The sequence below is a fragment of the Lynx canadensis genome, chromosome D2 (assembly GCF_007474595.2).
Source record: "Lynx canadensis isolate LIC74 chromosome D2, mLynCan4.pri.v2, whole genome shotgun sequence".
NCBI lineage: Eukaryota > Metazoa > Chordata > Mammalia > Carnivora > Felidae > Lynx > Lynx canadensis.
In genome coordinates, this window is record NC_044313.2 from 13,746,365 (window position 1) to 13,767,572 (window position 21,208).

At 49.7% G+C, this 21,208-nt stretch overlaps 1 protein-coding gene across 1 annotated transcript in view; it reads right to left on the reverse strand.

Annotated features, from left to right (window-relative positions):
- Positions 1-596: 596 nt before the first annotated feature.
- SLC18A2 (solute carrier family 18 member A2) overlaps positions 597-21,208 on the reverse strand; it is a 39,301-nt gene continuing 18,689 nt past the window's right edge. Inside the window, 6 exon segments of the mRNA XM_032595290.1 lie at positions 597-2,876; positions 9,303-9,436; positions 9,578-9,697; positions 11,420-11,483; positions 12,410-12,461; positions 12,703-12,781. Of these exon segments, the coding sequence (XP_032451181.1) occupies positions 2,772-2,876; positions 9,303-9,436; positions 9,578-9,697; positions 11,420-11,483; positions 12,410-12,461; positions 12,703-12,781 (554 nt within the window). The 3' untranslated portion in view covers positions 597-2,771.

Consider the following 21,208-nt stretch of genomic DNA (forward strand, 5'->3'; position numbering starts at 1 on the left):
CTTCATTTGCTAACCTCTGAACGAGGGGGTTGGCTACATCTCTCTGGAATCATCGCCGGGTAGAATTCGGCCACGCAAACAAGGTCTTCACAAAGTCCTCTCTTGCTGAACAAAATTGCTAGTTTGAAATCAGCCTAAAAGCATTAAGTTCCGGTGTTGTTTTTTTTTTTTTCTTAACCCTATTAGGAATTAGACTGTTTTCTGCATTTCTGATATTTAGATGGAGGATTAGGTTAGACAAGCTGAACAACGTGTTAGCATTATTTGGGAATCAGAATTATGCTGTGAATTATAGTTACTTTCATCAGATGTACTTGTTCACAGCAGTTATGAAAACAATCTAACCTTAGAAATGCAGGGATAACTTACTGGGCTTTTCCACAAGGATATTACGTGACTACAGATTTCAGTTGAAAGCAAATTTTGTTTCCAAAGCCAAAAAGTAGGGTTTCAGACTAACCTGGAGTGAAATTTACCTGATGCCTGTAAGCAGAGAAGAATAGTTCCTAATTAGGTATTCAGTCAAGACAATACCTTAAAGTGTATTTTATTCCAGCGATAATGTCTGGTTTATAAAGAAATACAAACAGGCACAGTAGTGTTCAGAAGATTTATTAAGGAAACGAGCTAAAACAGGCACATACACTTAGCAGTCGAGAGAACTGAATATTCTTTGCTACCTCATTAGTGGTTTTGTATCTGTTTGCCAGGTACAAACATGACCCACCTCTGCTCAAAAAAATAAAACGTTCAGGGAGCTGTATGTTCTTTGTTCTGATACACACGTTAAAAGAAGAAAAAAAAAGCATCACTTCATAGTCTTGCTAACCCCAAGATATCAGTCCTATAAAAGACCTTGCAATTTTACCCCCTCAGATATAATGGATACCTTTGCTGCTAAAACAGTTTTGAAAAACTCCCGTCTCTTTTGTCTTCTCTCTGGAGATCAACAGTGGGCATGCCTCTGCCAGTCATTCTTGAAGAGACTGAAGCCTTAGAGGCAAGAATAAAATTGGAATAAAGCATTGTGGTCAGGGAGAGCCACAAACCCGTAGCACGTTCCCCAAGGGGGTCTCCCCTGTGGGAGAAAACAATCCCGCGGTTTTAGGTTAGCCATAGGACAGCACTTTTCCATCCATCTTTACAGAGTCACAGATTTGTTTTAAGTTGCCCAAGGCAAGTATGTGAAGTTCATTTGCTTCCATCGCTGCCCTTGAAAACCAGATTTCAAATCATTCAAAACCCCACAGAAAAGCTTCCTAAAGCAAATGGAAACCGGATTAGCTACTTCTAGAGAATTACAAGGTTGAGGTTGAGGAGTCCTCGTTCTCAAGTTCTTGGCTCCTTGTCCAAGTTAACAGAAACACAGTATTAGCTTAACAAAGAACAGACATTAGGTAATTTCTGATTACAGAGCTACAGAGTTCACAAGTATTTGCGACATTCTACACTATCTGCGCACTCCAATCACATCTCCTACAAAACCTGATGTCAACTGACGTAAACTGACGATACTATTAACACAGTTATTTGCTGTTGAAAAGGCACATCAATGTCGTCATGCTTAGAAAAACCATGTTGCACAACACTAGACACGAGAATACATACGCCTTTCTAGATGTTTGGGGTTTTTCTGTCTTTGAAAGGGGATGTGTCCTGACCACTTTTTTTTTTTTTAACCTGTTTTCCCTAATGTGATTCAAGATTTCTTTCCTCCATCTTCCTTTAAAATTTGTCGACTTGAACAACTTTCAGAAGTCTAAAAAATAATAGTTACAGTTGAAAATTTAACAGATACCTAGAAAACACTTGGATGGCCTCTTAACAGGTCAAAGGTACGTGGTCTGATTTTTTCACATCATAGCAGCGATTAGCCTTTTAAATGTCTAAAACTTGAACGAGACGTTAATATAGCGATCCTGCTTAATCTTGTCTGTATAAGGGATCTCTACCCTCACTTTTCTTTCATCCAGTAAGACAATCCAGTATATATCTTAAAGGGAAAGCTAGTTCTACAACTATACTTTGGGTGCTTTTCTCCACTTTTGGACTATTTTCTAGTTTTCTCCTTCTGGCTCTAGTGCCAAATTACCAAATTACGTGACTTGTAAACGTGTAATTTGAAACCATCTGGTTCCAGGTAGATGGTTACACAGAAAACTAATGCCAGCTACGATTTATGAGTAAGTCCATAAGATGACGGACCCAAGTTCCTGTCCTCTGCATTTGAGGTAACTAGCTTTTAACTCATAAATATGTTGATAGTAACTACAAGTTCACCACACGCAGCGTCACTACATAATATGCTGTCTTACTTGATTCTGTTTTTCAGACTTCCTTCTGGTTTCTCAGTGTTGGAAGTGTCTCGGAGATAATGTGTGCTTTAATTTTAAACACCCATTACCAATATTCAGAAAAAATATACGATTCTTTTGCCCAAGTGTTTATGAATGTAAGTTTTTTAAAAATTATATTTGATTTGGATTCAAATATTTATAGATTTACACTATATTTCGTCAAAATATATTGTATAATATTGAATAAAATCAAATACATAAAATAAAGTTTTCAACACTATTTATACAAACCCCTAGAAAAGCTGCTTTTTCTTTATAAGGCTGTTGGCAATCGATCACAACCACGGAGAAGAACGAATAACCTTTGGTTGTTTGGCTTTCGCCAGGGACGATGGTGCGACTAAGTTCTGGAGGAGTCATTTCACTGGTAACACTGTTTTGTACAAATAAATACTTTGACGACTTTTGAGGATCTCAGTCACTTTCAGATTCTTCATCCTCACCTATCGGATACGACTGGATGTTATTCTGGGTGTACATCTTTGTCTTAATGGGGCAGTTGTGATCCATGAGAATAGCCTGAAAGACAGCAGAGTGCACATACGGTGATCTTGTTTCACAAAGATGGTTTCAACCTACCATTTTTGAGGATCACTAGTTTGAAGGCTGTAGATGGCACCACCCCGTGGGAACCAGTCCTTAGGTGCAACTGCCAGGTTGCCTGGCCCGGAAGCTGCGGGGTTGGACGCTCCAGCTCCAGGAGGACCCCAGGCAACAGGAGAGACTGCAGAAGTGGTTTCCGCCTGGGCCACGGGCACCCTAAAGCCATGCAGCAAGGGCTTATGCGGGTTACGTTTAGGAAGAGTTCTTTCTTTTTTTTTTTTTAATGTTTCTTTTTCAGAGAAAGAGACAGCATGAGTGGGGGAGGGGCTGAGAGAGAGGGAGACTCGGAATCCAAAGCAGGTTCCAGGCCCTCAGCTGTCAGCACTGAGCCCGAGGCGGGGCTCGAACTCCTAGACCGCGAGATCATGACCTGAGCCAAAGCTCTACGCTTAACCGACTGAGCCACCCGGGCGCCCCCGTTTAGGAATTCTATTTGGAATCTCGGAATTGGGGGGATGCTGGAGTCACACGGCGCCAGCTGTTCACTGTGGCAACACCCTTAATCGGCACGCTCTGTCCTTAACGAGGCAAACTCCCACGCTGGAAATGTACCTCCACCGTGTATGTATGTGGATCTGGTTCTGATCGCAGCCATCTTCGCAGGCTGCCCTTCCGGTATTTTCAGACCACAGCCACGGTCCCTTAGATTTCCCTGCACTAGACATCACAGGGCCCATACGTTTTCATAAATGGCATTTCCAGAGCACCTCTCCTCCAAATCCTAGAGGTCTTCCTCTTGTCCAAATGTAGGATTAAAAAAAAAAAAAAAATTCCTCTGATGCCCATAAAAATCTTATGCCTTCTCACTGTCACTAAAAATGTAAAAACAGTCCACTGATCCTCAATCGATAAACCCATGCAGTCATTATTCTCTTGAAAGTGTGCAGACCAAGCATGTAGTCTGAGAAGACAGCCGTCCCTTATCGGACCGGGACCACGCTAAGCATTCCTGCCACAACACTGCAGCTCCACGAGAGCCCCACCTGGTAGGCGGGTAACCCTGTGCGGGCACAGAGATCAAAGAACGTGACCAGGGATGCACCGATGGGAGGGGACAGATGCGTGCCAGGCAGCCTTATGCCGAGGTCTACTCTCGCAGGGCTCCGGGGCGGAGGCAGAAAAGGGCCAGAGCACAGCAAGGGACGCTGCGTGCAACTGAAGGAGATGGTCCCCCATCAGGTGTGTTTTCTGGACTTTTCTTCCAAGTAAATAATTCCCCCAAGACCTTGTTGTGCGGTGTGCAAATCTACATGGAAACATTTCTCTGTTGATATGAGCCCACTGAAACCTATCTTTGTGTTTGTCCACTACTCCCCACCCCCCACCCCCCAGGTCCCGCTCCACACATTTGAGACCTTCTGTAACTCCCCTCAGTGCTAACCCATGTATCATTTCCTGAGAGAATCTACAGTGATCTGCCTGGGTGACATGTTAAGATAAAGGACTTCCGTGACCCTATAAGTCAGGCCGCCAGCTCAAACTGTCAGCTGCAAAATTTAACACTGTTTTTATACTTTTTGCCAAGTGAACTGATACATGTATTTAATAAGGAGCTCAAAGTCTAAAACTAAGTAACTGAGGCAACAGACATGGTACCCCAGGACCATTCTCCCAGCGTTTAACCCCCAAAGAGCACATCTCATCTCCCCAGGTTAGCGATCCTCAAAGAAATATCGAGAATCACCAGGGGGCGAGGGGAAGGGAGAGTTAAACATGAAATTCCAGTCGGGTCCCTAACCCTTCATGACAATGGTGTCGACACGCTAGGAGAAGCACTGTCTCAGTGACGTGGCATCATCTAGAACTACAGAGGGCCCTACGGCTGACAACAGCTCGCTGGGCACCTGCTTGCATGCCCCCAAGGTCCTATACCAGCAGGTCAGTGACCTTACTGCATAGGAAGGGCAAGTCCCACAGCGCTCACAGGGGAAACGCTTGCTGTGGATGAAGTGCTCAGGGAAAGCTGTACAAGAGACAGGATACCAGCTGAACCTCGAAGGGCGGAAAGGGTGTGCACAGCAAAGGAGCTGGACGTGAGCACAGCATAGATCATCTACTAAAGGAGACACTATGGGGGCGCCTGGGTGGCGCAGTCGGTTAAGCGTCCGACTTCAGCCAGGTCACGATCTCGCGGTCCGTGAGTTCGAGCCCCGCGTCGGGCTCTGTGCTGACTGCTCAGAGCCTGGAGCCTGTTTCCGATTCTGTGTCTCCCTCTCTCTCTGACCCTCCCCCGTTCATGCTCTGTCTCTCTCTGTCCCAAAAATAAATAAACGTTGAAAAAAAAAATTAAAAAAAAATAAATAAATAAAGGAGACACTATGTAAAACAGGGACGCTAAGGAAGCCGGCCTGGCCACCACAGAGGTCTGATGATGAGGTACACACAGCGAGATGTTAATTAGAAGGCCCACCCGGCACCAGACTGCAGGGCCTTGAATGCCAGGCAAGGGACCTTGACCTCTGGCCCACAGGCAGTAAGACAGCCTTGGGACGGATGGCCATCGTTCGACCCTCTTCATAACCACCTTCTCTCTCTTGGTTCAACCATCATTAGACCTGACTCTGCATATATGCAGACTTAAGGACCCCCGAAACCTAACGCTGGGCACGACTGTATGGCAGTTCTATTTTTATAATAACGTCTACATGACCAAAGAAGCCAGGCAGCATACGCAGTATTCCCAAAGGGCCAGGAAGAGAGAGGCGTGAACAGGATGCAGCTGGTAAATCAAGTGCATGGGGGGCCACGGGGGCCGCCAGGTAATTTAAGCCAGCTCTCCGTGCCACTGCTGGGCAACAGAGGCGTGTCTGACTCCGGACTGAAAAGACAAAGGAGGAAGTTCTTTGAACTCAGAGCAGAGCCCAGTCACTGAGAGCTGAACCCCAGCCCCTGCCAGATGCCCGGTTTCTTATCAGACACAGAGTGAGGATCTCCAAAGTGGTAAAAGCCTTGTTGGACTAAATGAAGTATATAAATGAAGCAAATACACAGCTGGAATATTGAGACAATAAAAGCGCTGAACAGTAAGCCCTCCAGGCTTCGAGATTTTGAGAGCTACCAGGCCTGAATGCTAGAAAGTTTTATTTACTGTATCTTAAAAAAAAAAAAAAAAAAAAAAAATGGTGAGGGTTTTGCACATCAACTACATAAATGCCCCACAGAGGGACCCATTTCTATAAATAGATGATAATATTCAGGTCCTCGCCTGGCCCCTGCATTCAGAAAACAGGGTGGCTGGAAGGACCCTGGAACAATGAGGAGAAAGCCCAGAGCCACCCAGGAAAAGCAAGCTGCAATCCCAAACCCCTACTTTCCTGTCTGGGCCACCACTAGAAACTTCAAGAGTAAGTTGTAAGAAATGTGCCCTATCTTTAAAAATAATTCTTGGGGCGCCTGGGTGGCGCAGTCGGTTAAGCGTCCGACTTCAGCCAGGTCACGATCTCGCGGTCCGTGAGTTCGAGCCCCGCGTCGGGCTCTGGGCTGATGGCTCAGAGCCTGGAGCCTGTTTCCGGTTCTGTGTCTCCCTCTCTCTCTGCCCCTCCCCCATTCGTGCTCTGTCTCTCTCTGTCCCAAAAATAAATAAACGTTGAAAAAAAAAAAAATTTTTTTAAAATAAAAAAAATAAATAAATAATTCTTTAACCTGGAAAAAATATCCATTCCAGCACACAGCCATCCTCAACTGGGTATTCTGAGAATCACGGGCTGCATGTCACTGTCGTAGAACTAGAACACAGTTGTCCTCAAACGGCAGAGTGGAATTTCTTATACTTGCAGAGGAACAACAACAAAAAACAAAAAACAAAAAACAAAACAAAAAAAGCCAGAAGTCGAGGATACCAAACGGAAGAAAAACTCAAGCGCTCTCACGCTAGTTCACGATTGTGTGATTTGGGACCCGGGGAAACAGCTTTAGATCTTTCAATATAAAATAGCTGAAGGCTATTCAGAAGGCCGCCTAATGAAAGAATGATGTGCTCAGGCTTATATGCCTTATTCTGACTGCCCGTCTGCCTTTGGTAAGTGCTGATCCTGAACGCCCGCACTCGTCGGTATTGGATTCTCTCAAGTGAGCAACAATCAATTCTGTCTCCTCCCTGGCACAATGCTGTCCCGGCCTCACTCCCCCTTATCATTAGGTGTCTTCCTGCCCCGCTTGCTCAGGGAATAGGCAGCTGCTGTTGGCCACCCTCAAATGTTACCATTACGCGAGTCAAATGGAATCCAATGTGATGCCTTCAATTATGGGCATCAGTGACGGGCCGCGAGATGTACATTTTCTCAGGTTTTTAATGATTCATCTTGCTAGGCACTTATTACGGATTTTTGACATTTGGCAGCGAAAGTGCCTTTCGGGAAGCCTACAATTTTTGCTGCCTTGCCTTTCAAGATTGTCTCTTCCGCTCCCTTCGGCATTTCGCTTTTTAAATGAACGAAAGCGCTGATTTAACACGAGGGAAGAGAAGGGGTGCTGAGGTCGGCCTTCTGCCAGTCATCACGTGGACTCCAGGGCAGCAGCTGGCCCAGGGGGGTTGTCCCCCTCTACCCCCCATCCCCTGACCTCACTTATTTCTTCCAACACCTCAGATAAGCCACCACGCTGACGCCGACACACGGCACAGGGGCCACTAACGTCTGCTGCTTGGCTAAGGAAGCCCATTCAGCAGTTCAGAGGTCTCAGGAGCAAAAGGAAGCTCTCGCCTCACAGGAGGGAGAAAGGGGGGACACCAGGGGGCCTCTGGGCGGACAGTAAATCAGGGCGTTAGGCAGAAGCAGGAAAGCAGCATGAGGTGGTGCTGGAAATAGTAACTCACTTATTGAGCATCCACTGTGTACTAAGCACAGGGCTAAGCACTCTGGGATTCTTGGCTGAATCCTTACGACAACCCAGTAAGGGAGATGCTATCCTGTCCCCACATGACAGTGTGGCTCCAAGGCCGCCACTAGCCCTTCATTACTTCCCAAGAATCTTATTAAACAGTCTCCTGGGTGAAAGAACTTGTAGGCGATTTTGTCTTTGTGTTTTTTGGTCCAAAAAGGGTTGGGAGTAACCCCCTTTTCTGACCCCGATTTGGGCAAGCTACCATGCGGGGCTCAGGTGAGGAGACAAGTAGGATGAACAGTAAAGTGCTACGGTTGCTCAGAAGTGGGGCCATGTAAGCAAGAGGAAGGAAAGAAGAGGTGATTTCCGTCGGAATATTTCCACACCTTCCACTCCTCTTCTTTCAAAAGGGTCATGAGTAATACCAAATTATCCAGTTAAATCCTATATAATAAAGGGCACACGATAGAGTGATCAGTGCTGAATATACTCTTTTTCTGAAAATATTTTCAAAATATATTGAACAAATTAATGAATACAAAGAACACCCTAGACAAATAAAGGCTGCACGTAACCTAACTTTAGAGTCTGTGTCTGTTTTTAGACCCACTCTTTGGGGAAAATCGTAACAGGGAAGTTTAAGAAATGCCAAAGCGTCAGACCCATTTCCGTTCAACCGTCAGAGAGAACTTCTGATGTGCCCCCAAGAGAACATCACAAGTGAACCTCATATCCACTCATCACAAAAACACCATCTCCCCTCGCCTCCGTTATCTCCTTCATTCTTAACTTAACCTGCCACTCTCATCCTGCTAGACGAGGGTCTGTCACCACGGGAGGTTTTAAAACCCAGCAACACCACCACCAGGGATGAACGCTCATCAGGTTAAAACGACTAATGCATTCTGAAATTCAAGTTTAGAACCAGTAAGTTCTAAACACTTTATCCTCGATACCATATCATTTAGTGATGATTCTGGTTATGAAACTGTGAATTTAAAGGTTACACATGCTCACGTGTGCCCAAAGGTACATGTACGATAGTTTCCCAAAACACTCTGTTACCTACACCAAAACCATCTCCAGAATCCTACGCAGTAAGAACGAAAACACTATTACTGAAAGCCGTAAGGCTTAGGAGAAAAGCAAACAGCACCCAAAATGGCTCATCTCAGGACTCGGTGCAGGAAGCAAAAAAAGTTATATTCAAGATTTTCAAGAACTAAAGGCAATTACATTTAACTACTCCATGTCTGGTTGACAAAAGAGCTATACAGACTGCTAATCTATGTACCAAAACATCACCTCATTCTTCACATTTATAAACATAATGTTTGATACAGTAAAAGAAGCATGGCCTATGCGGTACAAACGCCAAACGAACTCTGACCCTTTATGTTTGGGGAGTTCTGCCCCAAAGGAGCAGAAACATACTTTCTAACTGAGCCATGAAGGAACCATCCAGAAGACCATGCCAACATGATCAAGAAACTCTAGAGTTGCGTCCTAAAATTCTCTTACCATTTTTTCTTCCTTGGCAGGTGGACTTCGAAGGAAAAAGCAGAGAGGAGCAAAAAGAATATCAATTATTCCAATAATCGTCATGAGCCACGGAAATCCGATCGCCTTTGCGATAGCCCCACCAGCCGAAGGACCTTTCAGGAAACAGAGAAGGAGATAAAGCTCTCTCCAAATGCCTCCCAGACAGAAAGACACCAAAGTTTAAACAGTTTCCGGTCGGCATTATCATGCATCAAGATAAAAGCTTGTTTTGAAAGGTCAGGGTCCTTCCTTACCTATAGCATACCCCATACAGAAGGCCACGTCCGCAATGGCATACACGCTCCCGTAGACAGACACGTGCCGCAGGTCTACCAGGTAGCCCATGATGGGCATCATTGAGGAGTCCACCATTCCTGTGGACGGGCAGGGAACACGGTCTATAGAAAACCGACGTAGCCCGAAAATGCGGGGAGTATCAGTGTCCTGACCCCCCCACCCCGCCAGCGGCTCCCCTTCTGTCATCACCACCTGTGAATCTCAAAGGCAGGCTCCCCAAGGCATACCCTTCACTGAAGACAGGCTGCAGGTCACTGGGTCTGGGACTGGAACCCAGGCCACCTGTGCCTGTTCTCCTGCTGGCCCCACCTGGCCCCCACCGTCTGAAGGGCCCACCTTCCTTCCAGCAGAGGGCACCCCGTCCTCTGGTGACTCACAGACCAGGCTTCACATCCAGTGGGGTGCTGGCTACTGACTGTGTGGCCCCTCGCCTTCCTCCAGCTGGTGCTTTCCAGATTAACTCTCTCCGGGTTCCACAGCCCCTCACCTTCCCCCAGGGGGCACACTTACAAGCCTCACACACTCCCCTCCCCATCTACACCTCAGCCTCACACTCAGACTATGAGAATAAGTTGGAAAGTATCAGGGAAGATGGGAAGGAATCAGAACACGAGGGCGTCTGAGGGGTCACCGTGCCCTGCTCAGAGAACAGACTGAAAGAGGTCTGCCAACCCGGGGGCTTAAACAAACAATCACCACCACTAAGGCCAGGATCAGAATCTCCTAGCTCGTGAACAGTCAGGGACAGGCAGAATAAAGAAAGAGTAAAGGAAAAGCATGTGTGTTCAGAGTCCTGGGCTCACGTCCCTGGCGGGATGGGCACGGCCATTCCTCATCTAGCTGAACACTGGTTTCCCCATCCATAAAATGGGGCTGATAACAACCAGCTAAAATGAGACCCCATCTGTGGGCACCACCAGCAGACCAGTCAAACGTCCATTCCCTCACCTCCACCTACTACTAGAGGCTGGAAGAGGAGGGACGTTCCTTCATTCAATCGGTATTTGTTGATCACCTAATATGTGCCGTGTGCTGGGGACGGGGACGGGGTGAACAAACTGGACAGAAGAGGTGGACGGGCCCCCAAGAGCTCAAAAATGAATTCCAGTTTTCACTGAAGCCATGAGGTGCTGTGGGAGGGCAAACCTAACCCGCCCGGGGGGTCCCCAAAGGCTCCCTTCTGTCTTTTCCACTGCACCACTCAAAGCTTCAGTTCTTGCCTTTGGCAATTGTGACAGATTTAGCCCTTACTTTTATGACGACCAATCTGTATATTATAAATGAGAAACAAAGGTATCCTATTCGTGCAAAATATTAACAAGATTGTTTCCAGCATACATGGTTCTTCACATCCAAAGACTCCGTCCCCTTTGCCGGTGAAAATTGCCACAGCACGGGTGGCCGTCGATACACCAGGCCACCTTTTCTGTACCAGACCTTATCAAAAATATACGTGAAGTCTCTGTCCCCCGGGTTCTCATCTGTGCACAGATCTGAGCCCAAACAAAGGTGCTCCGAGTGAGGGGGTTCTCTTGTTTGCCCAAGGGCAGCAACAGAGTATCCGTTTGCTTCTGTAAATAGCAGGGTTTCTACAAATACTGGCTTTCAGAAAATAAATGACTAGTATGTGAAAGCAGGTATCTATCCGTAGACAACTGACAGGCAGTACTTGAGTTTGGCAGCCCACAGCTTCCTCCCGAGCTCTAGAAATTTTAGGTTGAGGAACGATAGATAGTCTGCCCCAATAAGAGGAAATCTTTCTGACTAATGGGGAAAAGAAAGTTCTACAGGTGACTTACCAATTGCAAAACCAACTCCAAAGTTAGGAGCTATGAGTCCGTAAATGTTTTTTGCGAAAGGAATCTGTAAGAGGAAATACCCGTCACACTAAAATCATGACATCCAACGTACAGCTTCTGGGAAAAGCCTAAAGATGGGTCTTCTCTGGCCTGGTTTGCGTGTTCCCTTCTGAAGTAGGAACTAGGGGGAAGGAGGAGGATGGGGTCTGGGGAGAACCGGGTCCTCCAAGATCTCAGAAGTCGAACCTGAAATGGGTTTTGTGACCACCAAGAACAGCCTCGTCAACTGCTGTAGTTAAGACCAGCCCGGACCACGCTCCATTCCCGACAAGGGCCAGAAGGCCTCACTTGGGGGTAGATACCTGCTGTTGGTAGAAGATGTGTTGTTCTAGAAAAAAAAAAATCTTGCTACCGTTTCAGGCTAGTCGGCTCAAAGTGTTTAAAGACACTGTAATATTGACAATGATGGGGGGTTGGGGAAGTGAAATATAACTATGCAACCAACCGTCCTAAATAACCTGCAGCTGACCTCGAATGTAAATGTATCCCTTGGAGAACCTTGTCCAATATGTTTAAGAGGATAAAAAATTGGAGGAAAATTGAAAATGTAATAAAACCAAATATTGGGCGCCCGGGTGGCTCAGTCAGTTACGCGTCCGGCTCTGCATTTCGGCTCAGGTCATGATGTCCCCGGTTTGTGGGTTCGAGCTCCACGTCAGGCTCTGTGCTGACAGTGTGGAGCCTGCTTGGGATTCTCTCTTCCTCTCTCTCTCTCTCTCTCTCTCTCTCTCTCTCTCTCTCTCTCCACCCCTCCCCCTGCTTAGGTGCACTTTCTCTCTGAAAACAAAAAACATTGAAAACATAAAAATAAAAATAAAAAACAGACAACAAACTTCACTCTGCTCTAAAATGCTTCCTGGTGATTCTTGCCCAAAGCAAAAGTTTTCTTTCGAGACCACTACCACTTGTCAAGGAAGGTCTTTTACTCACACATAAAATGCTGATTCCAACAATTATCATTCCCAGAAGAGCACAAAGCCACCTATCAAAAGAACAAAAAAGCACCTTCCATAAACGACCGCTCCCATTCCCACCACCCCCCACCCCTGCCAAATTTTCAACAGAAATCAGGACAATTACTGATGAAAACTCAGGCAGCAACACCCAGAACTGGCTTAAAAGAACGACATTATACTTATGAAAACTCAGGTCGAAACACCCAGAACTGGCTTAACAGAACGACATTATTCCGACAGACTGAGAGCATGCGGTACTCATCTTACCTCCCCATTTTGTGTGCGAGCATCCCAAAAATATTGGTTCCAAGGAGATAAGAGATACTAGCCGGCAAGAAAGCAATGCCTGTAAATTTATGGAAAGGACACCTTATCAGTACTGATAATCAGTCAAGTGTTAGAAAAAGTAATAATTGTCAGACATCACAATGGCGATTAGAGCGGATGAAAGAAGGCCTCAGGCCTGCACCCAGGCAGCTAATATCCGGCGGCTGACGGAGCCAGACGGGACCCCACGCGGCTTCTCCGTCCTCACAAAGCTGCCAGACGCTCCAGAAAGGAGATGCGTCCCTCTATCGACGGCTTCATCTTGCCTCCGTGTCTGCCTGGTGGCGGCTTCACCCACGGACGCACACGGGCAGCTTCCGCCGCGGGAGCCCGGCCACTGTGCTGCCACACGTGCGGTGAGCCGCCGTGGCACCGCCCCCGTCCTCCCCCCTTCGTCACTTTGCCACAGGAGACACGGGCATTGAGAAAGACCAGGGAATGTGAAGAGGAGGACAAAGAAAAAGTTAAAGTCACCCCAAAGTCCATCGCTCGGGTACTGAGCACGGTGATTCCCGCTCCGTAATCTTACACACACGCGTTTACTGGCACACAGATACACGGGTGCGTGCAGGATTCGGGTTTTTTAAGAACAAAACAAGACGTGGGATTATACTCTTGTGCTGCAGTTCTACATCCTTTTTTTTTTTTTTTAATGTTTATTTATGCATTTTGAGAGAGCGCGAGCACGAGCAGAGGAGGGGCAGAGAGAGAGAATCCCTAGCAGGCTCTGCACTGTCAGCACAGAGCCCAAGGTGGGGCTCGAACTCACGAACCAAGAGATCGTGACCTGAGCAGAAACCAAGAGTCGGATGCTTAACCGATCGAGCTACCCAGGCGCCCCTCCATCCTGCTTCTTTCAATTAGCTTTATGAACATCTTGCCAGGCCTAAAAAAAAATGAACGTCTACACGGTCATTTTTTGTGTGTGTGGCCAAGTCACGCGACTGACGTTTTCATGTCTAAGGTTCAATGCTCTCCCGGGGACTTGGCGTCCCCGGCCAAGCCTGTGCCAATATCCGGCTGCTGGTGGCAGTGGTTGCTTTGGAAGTAGTCTCTGTGTTGAACAGAAAGCCCGACGCGAGTCAGACCAGCCTGGCCGCTAGGGATCTGTCCATACCAGCTCCGTGTGGTCCCCATCTGTTATCAGGACAACAGGATGGTCTCCTCCCAAAAGATGGGGTTTCAAACTACTACTGCTTTCAGCGTTTTTCCTGAACTCAGTTACACCAGATTTGATTCTAAGCCTCGCCCACAAATGGCGAACGCCGCTTCGTTCTCAGTCACACAGCCACACACGAGCTAGACGTGCCCAGAAGGTTAAACGCCACCAGCTGGGATGCACTGTGCTCAAAATGCACGGGGCCCAGGGCCTTTCTCGGCCCCACAGCTCAGCAGCACACGCACGTGCGCGCACGCACGCACACGTGTGACCTTGCCTCTTCAGGGATGCAGTGGCCCTTCCCTGCACCTCCATAAGCACTAATGCAAGCCACCAAACTCTCCAGAGAGGCTGAGCCTTCCAGCACAGTAGCGACTTCAAAATGATTAGGTCCAGGAGCTAAATCCAAAACCAAGCCACTCCAGGCTTGGTGATCTGGGAAACAGTAACAAAGAGCAATCTCATTTCATGTTCCAGGAAACCATTTCTGTCACGCTTGGCAATATCGGCGGCCAAATAATCGCGGGATGTAATTGGATTCAGCGAATGTTACTGATAGCGCGGGTCTGGCTCAGGGCGAAGACACTGACCACAGTGTGGCTCTGGCCACCACGAGAGCTTCAAAGGAAGGAGCCAGACGATGTCTGAGCTGGAACGCGGCTACGCTGGGGACGGAACAAAGGTACATATGCCGTGCTCTGGGGACCCAGAAGCTCCCCAAAGCAGCTGGCGATTAAGCCTAACCTTGCACGCCAGGTAGTAGGCTTAGTGTGGAGACGTTAAGAAGTCACGAGGGCCTTTGTGTCAAGATGAGTATGTATGGGGTTCAGGGTCGGGCAAACGAACGAAGAAAGCAAAGGAAAAGGTAAATAACAGCACGGGCACCATGATAAAGAGACACCAACGTCGGGCCTCAGTGTCGGGGAAACAGAAGGGAAATGGCGGGGGAGGGCCCAGACCCCGTCTAAAGAGGCGACTGCTGCTCTGGAAGATTGAGGTCCCAGACTGGAAGAGCCAATTTTTCCAGGAGAGACTGAACTCTAGATTCTTACAGGAAGTCTCTTGAGCTTTCCAAATGCTGGCAACTAATTTTTACGAACATAAAGCGCTAGCAGGTTGACACCATACTATTCAACCAAAACCTACCTACGCGCGGAACTCAGTCCACGGACTGAGGGCCACCTGCTGTAAACCGGGGCCCAAGGAAGTGGACTGTGAACAACCCAGCCAGGGGCCCCATTTCGGGTCAATCCTGACACCGGGAGCAAGGCACGGGATGATGCCTCTCTGAAGGCACAGCTTCAAAGCAGGGTCGCCAACATGCTCCCGGTGGGGGTGGGGGTGGGGGTGGGGGGCCACAGATGAGCTCCATCGTCCTGACCCACGAGGGGGGTGCTGAGCTCACGCTTGAGATCTGGGAGTGGGTGCACCCCCCACCCCCGTTTTCCATAGATGGCAAAACAGCCTCAGGCCGCAAACCCCAGTTTCAAGATCCTCAAGCAAAAAGCACTGGGGGTAAGCCATGAAACAAGAGGTTCGTTTCAGCTCGAACACACCGGCTGAGGCTCCAGGGGGTCCCCATGACCTCACGGGGCCCAAAATGCAGCGCAATCTCATAGGAAGGCTCTGAGGAGCAGACGGCAAATGGCCCTCCCTGTCCGATCCCTCTGCCCTGTCCTCCGCGAGAGCTCCACCTTCCTTGTACCTGTCCTGGCTGGCTGGCCTTCCCCACATCGGTGAGCTCCTGGTGGCAGGGACCCCCTTCATCTGTTTCCACAGCCCAGCTCCGTGGCGGCACAGGGGAGGCGCTCAGAACACAGCCGACCGCTTAGAGGAGAAGGTCCCGTGCGAGGACATTCGCTTCCTACAACTGACAGGCTGCCCCGTACCTTGAAGGCAGGCACCGTGTGTCCAGCCGCGGGCCTCCCGGGGGTAAAAGCCTGCACTGTGGTCTGGAGCCGGAGTCCTCCTCCTTTCTGGAGCTTCCAAACTGGGGGCAGGGCCACGTGCTCTTTGGACCTCCGGCTCTAAGCTCCCGATCGCCGTTGCGACACGGCTTCAGCATCCCCCGCGCCGCCGGGGCCCCCCGTTGCATACACGCAACCCACAGAACCAGCTCTGGGAACTCGGCCCTCGGTGCGCCCCTCACGGCACCCCGCCTGGCGACTCAACAGGAGACCGTCTAGCTGTGCTCAGGGACCCAGTGCCCTCCCAGACAGCTCTTTAAAGATGGCTCCAACTAGGGGCGAGTGTCCTAACGCCAGGCCCTGAGCTTCCCATCACTTCCACCCACTGGTCCTGGGGTGCATCCTGGAGCCAAGAGAAACTGCCTTCGACCCCCGCCCCTAGCCGGCCACCACAGCAAGAAAATGCAGCCGACCCTCTCCTTGGCTTCCCCAGTGAAACCCCACCGGGGCTCCGGTGGCTCCCAGGGACTGGCCATCTCCTGCCACTCCTCCGTCCAAGTTCAAGCCACTTCTCCACCTTGAAACACGGTGCGCAGAATCGCCCCGGCCCAGCTCCGTGCCGGTGCCCAGCACCTGAGCGCTCGCGGCTCCAGGAAGGGAAGAGGGACCGAGTGCATCACGGGGCCGGCCCCTGCTCTGCACCCCGAGAGCCCCAGCTCACGCAGCCCTCACAGGGCTCGTGGTGCACCGACCTGTTGCCCCCCACCAGGGCCCTGCCTCGTCTCCACAGATGTCTTCCACCTTACGGCCCGACCCCACATTCTCACCGGAGGGATTCCTTCATGTCCATTCAGACTTCGTTGGTACCTGTGGGGGGATCTTTTTGAACCGTCATCAACTGGGCAACTTTGTCCCTCCAAAGCATGTATCACCTGCAAAGGCACAAGAGGTCTGTGCGGCCCTTTCCTGACTCAAAGAGAGAAGTGTGGACGGGCCGGGCCGCACACAGTGCCTGTGGGGCCACACGTGTGAGTGAGCCTGTCCTTCTGCTGGGCCGCTGCTCTCCCTGCGGGGTGCCTGCACCCCCCTCAGTCACCTCTGCGCGTACCACAAAGTTCACCCACGGGGATCGTCTGGCCCACCCCCCATGCTTTCATGGTAACGCTGGCTTTGACCACAGGCTCGACGGGCTCGAGAGGGAGAGGCTCAAACCACAACGGAGCCTGCAAGGAGCCAATGCTGGACCAGGAGTCCCTGGTACTTCTCCCGAGCCCTCCCTGATGTCCCCAAGGGCTCCGTCTGGAACAGGATGGGGCAAACAGTCCCAGTTGCCCTATGCCAAGGGAGGCTCAGGAGGCTGAAGTCCTCACATCCTGGAGCCACAGCACGCTGGCAATCATCCCGTCCTTGGGTTACCCAGCCAGGCCGGCACAGACGTGCCCCAAGGTCATGGCTGCCTGGGAGCAGAGCGAGTGCACCCCGAGAGCCCCAGCTCACACAGCCCTCACAGGTGCTCGTAGTGCAACCGACCTGTGCCCCCACCAGGGCCCTGCCTCGTCTCCACGGGCATCTTCAACCCTACGGCCCGAGCACGAGAGTATCCTACCCTCCATCCCACACTGCACCACCACGTCTCCTTAAAGAGCCAGAAGAAAGAGTTTGGCTCCACTCTTCTCTGGGGCCCATTCCTTAGAGCTTAAGTTTCCCCTTGGGGCCTGTAGGCGTCACCAGGGACAGGGTCACTAAGCCTCCGGGTGCTGGGGCAGGGTGCGGGGGGCAGGGGGTGTCATTTGACCCAGACTTGATGTAAAGGGAGACGCCACGAAATGATTCTCTTTCCACCAACCCAAACTCAGGCCACCCCCAAATGGCGAACAAGGGGCCGGGGATGGCTCACACGGCCACCCTCTGGAACACGGGTGGCTCCCATCTACCTCCTCTAAAAATCATGGCCAGACACGCAGCGTTCAACAGAGCAATACGGGCCGCACCGCGCTGCTTAAGCTGTTTGCCTGGCTTCAAATCTTACGGTCTTTCTCCAGAAATGACAAGGGAAGCAGAATGGCGGGAGGGAGCCCACACAGGACCCTGTAGCACAGCAGGGGCCCGAGCTGCCCCGGGGCCTCCTCGGAGGACGGCCGTGCCCCGTGCTGGCGCTGGGTCCTCATTTCCACCCTCGGTCCTCGCACCCCGTCGCCCACCGGCGCCCTCCTCACGAGGCTCAGGGGGGGCCCGCGGGGCTCCCGGGGAGGTGTGCCCCCAAGCTGCAGAGCCCACACGGGAGCGGTGCTCCCCTCACACGTGCTGTGCTCCCCTCACACTGGGGGCGATACGGCAAAGCAGTATCTCTGAGACCGGAAGGAAATGACCTCACGGTGGACAGGTGCAGCGAGCCGAGGGGCTGGTGACCATCTGGCCTGGGAGATAAGCCCCACAGAGGATCCTGACGAAATCTAGAAGGCCCCCCCGCAGCCTGCTATCTAACCCGGAAGGCCCAGGCCGCTGAGGGCCTTTCAGGACTTTATAAAGAAAGCCTCAGGCTGTGTCTGGAGAGGGAGCGGGCAGCTGAGCGGAGGTGCCCTGCACAAGGCCAAGGACCATTCAGTCGGGAAGATAAGTCAGTCGGGCGGGAACGAGCACTTGTAAAGGGACGCAGGAGCTCCACGGACATCGGTGCCCCAGGGCCACGGGCCCTCCCGAAGGACACACGGGAGGCCCAAAGCACCGCAGAGGAAGGCATCATGATGCCAACAGCAGCAGCAAGACCTGAGAAGCGTCTCCCCATCTTTTGCAAAACTGCGATTACTCAGGGTCAGGAGAGGCCTTCCCTCTGCGAAGTGGGGTGCCCGCTCTGGGAGTTTGGAGTCCTTGCGTTGTCCTCCACCGCCAGGAGGTTCAGAGCCGAGTTTCTGCTTCACGACTAGCCTTTCAGTTTTGCGCCCACGCTTTTTCCTCCTTCACCGAAGGACTCTTGTTGCTTGGGGCTTGGTTTTGGTTTGGTGACGTCATTTATGTACCATAACGTCCCCCCTTTTGAAGCACACGGTTCAGTGGCTTATACTAGAGTCACAGGGTGGCACAACCGTGGGCATTAGCGGATTCCAAAACACTTTCTTCACCCCAGAGAGAAACCCCACACCCACTATCAGTCCCTCCCCATCCTGCCCGCCCCAAGCCATTTGGGACTTTTACTGAAGGATCATTTGATGAAAGAACACGGATCAGTGACAAATCCGTGCAGGAGCCCATAAGGACTGGGTAGGGACAAGTCTGAACCAGGAAGCAGCACGGTGACAGGACCCCCCCCCCCCCCCCCCCCCCCCCCCCCCCCCGCTGCAGAGGGAAGAGAAGGTTGCCTAAGGGAAGGTTTTAGGCACTAAAAAAACGGCAGCTTCATTCAGAACGGAGAGTCTCCACCCAAAGTGGCAATTTGTAAGCTGAAAGAACTCTGCAAAGAAATAAATCCCCAGGAAGGATAATCAATAAACTCTTTAAGAGGTGTGCGTGCAGGGGACTAGCCTTGCAGATATTAAAATGTTCTAAAGCTCCAGTAATCAAATAGGAGGGTATCGGCGCGGGAATGCGTGCCGACAAGGGGAACAGAAGGAAGAATCCAGAAACAGACTCAAGAACACACAGCTGTTCCAAGTATGACAAAGGTGGGAAAATTCAGGCGGACTCCTAGGGGCAACTGGCCGGTCATACGGCAAACAGTAACACCAGACCTGTATCACACACCATATACCTAAACTAAGTCTGTGTAAATCCAAGTTTCATGTGAAAAACAAATCATAAGTTAAGGGGAAACATGCATGAAAAAATAATAGCATGGGAAAGGTCTCATCTGAGCTTCAGATGAAATGACAAGGACACGAAGGGGTCAAGGGGCTAACCCTGACTAGTGACATCTTAAATGATCTGAGTGGCGAAGAGAAGAGAAAGAAAAGAAGGAAAGAAAGAGAAAGAAAGAAAAGAAAAACAAAAGTCCACCTATAAAGTCAAAAGACAATACAACAAAGGCAATATTTGTGAAACATCTGATAAAGGAATAATGTCAATATACAAAGAACAATTAAAATCAATTAGAAGACAAACATCCTCCACGTAAAAATGGGCAAAGTATGTTATTCATTGACTTCATAAGAAATCCACGTAAAGGAAATAGACATGGCTAATGTATGAAAAGATGCTCAACTGCGTTCAAAAAACTTGTAAAAATAAATCAAAATCAGAGTCCCCCGCCCACCCCTTTCTCACATATGCAGCTGGGGAAAGACTGAGAATACTGATATTAGTGCAAGGTTACCAAACATCAAACACCCACTGGACTTTCAGGAATTTTCCCTACAGATACATTTCCGAACATGAACAGGAATACAGGTAAGAATACGCTGCCGCACTATGGTTTCTAATTGGCAAAAACTGGAACTAACCCAAATGCCCAACCAAAGGAACCGGTTGAAAATTTATGGCCTAACTTTACAATAGAAAAATCCAACCATTAAAATGAACAATGGGCTTCCAGTTAACAGGGCAGAGCAAATCGATAGGTTTTCTTGTCCCATTTTCTATCCCATTTGCCGTTCCCATCCCAAAGTCCGTTCAAATTTTAGTAAAGGAAGCCCCATGCTCTCTCCTCTATGCCCAAGGCCAGACAAAATGAGATAGGAGAAAATGCAGTCAGAGAGGGAAGCAGCAGCAGAGGGACAGTAGTGATGGACACGACAGAGAACACTGGAATCTTCCATCTGCACACAGAGCAGCCAAAAAGAAGCAACAACCTTTTGTGCCTCAAAACACAGGACACTCCGGAACTGAAGGCTCCGAGTACTGTGAATGTAAGGCTGAGGCGGTCACTGGAAAGAGGGTTGAAAGGTTGTTTTAAGAGCAGTTGGACCCCCCCTAGGGCACCTGGGCGGCTCAGTCGGTTAAGCGTCATCGGCTCAGGCCTCGATCTCAAGGTTCCTGACATCTCACAGTTTGTGAATTCCAGTCCCACATCAGGTTCTCTGCTGTCAGTGCGGAGCCAGCTTCAGATCCTCTGCCCCCCTCTCTCTGCCCCTCGCCTGCTTGTGCTCTTTCAAGAATAAACAAACATTTAAAAAAAAAAAAGACCAGTTGGACCCCCCGCCCTCTCTCTCTCTCACACACTCACCCTCTCAGGAGACAGTTTCTTTAGAGAAAGAAGACGAAAATGGCCCAGGGACCCCAGGCAACATGGAGATCAGGGATTACATAAGACGATGAAATGGGGAGTGAGTGGAAGTCTTCCTACTAAGTGGTAAGAGGTTGTAATTTCAACAACCTTTCCACACACACACAAAACCACTCAGAGTGAATATGAAAGGGCTCTTGAAATTTAAAATATGATGACACCGAT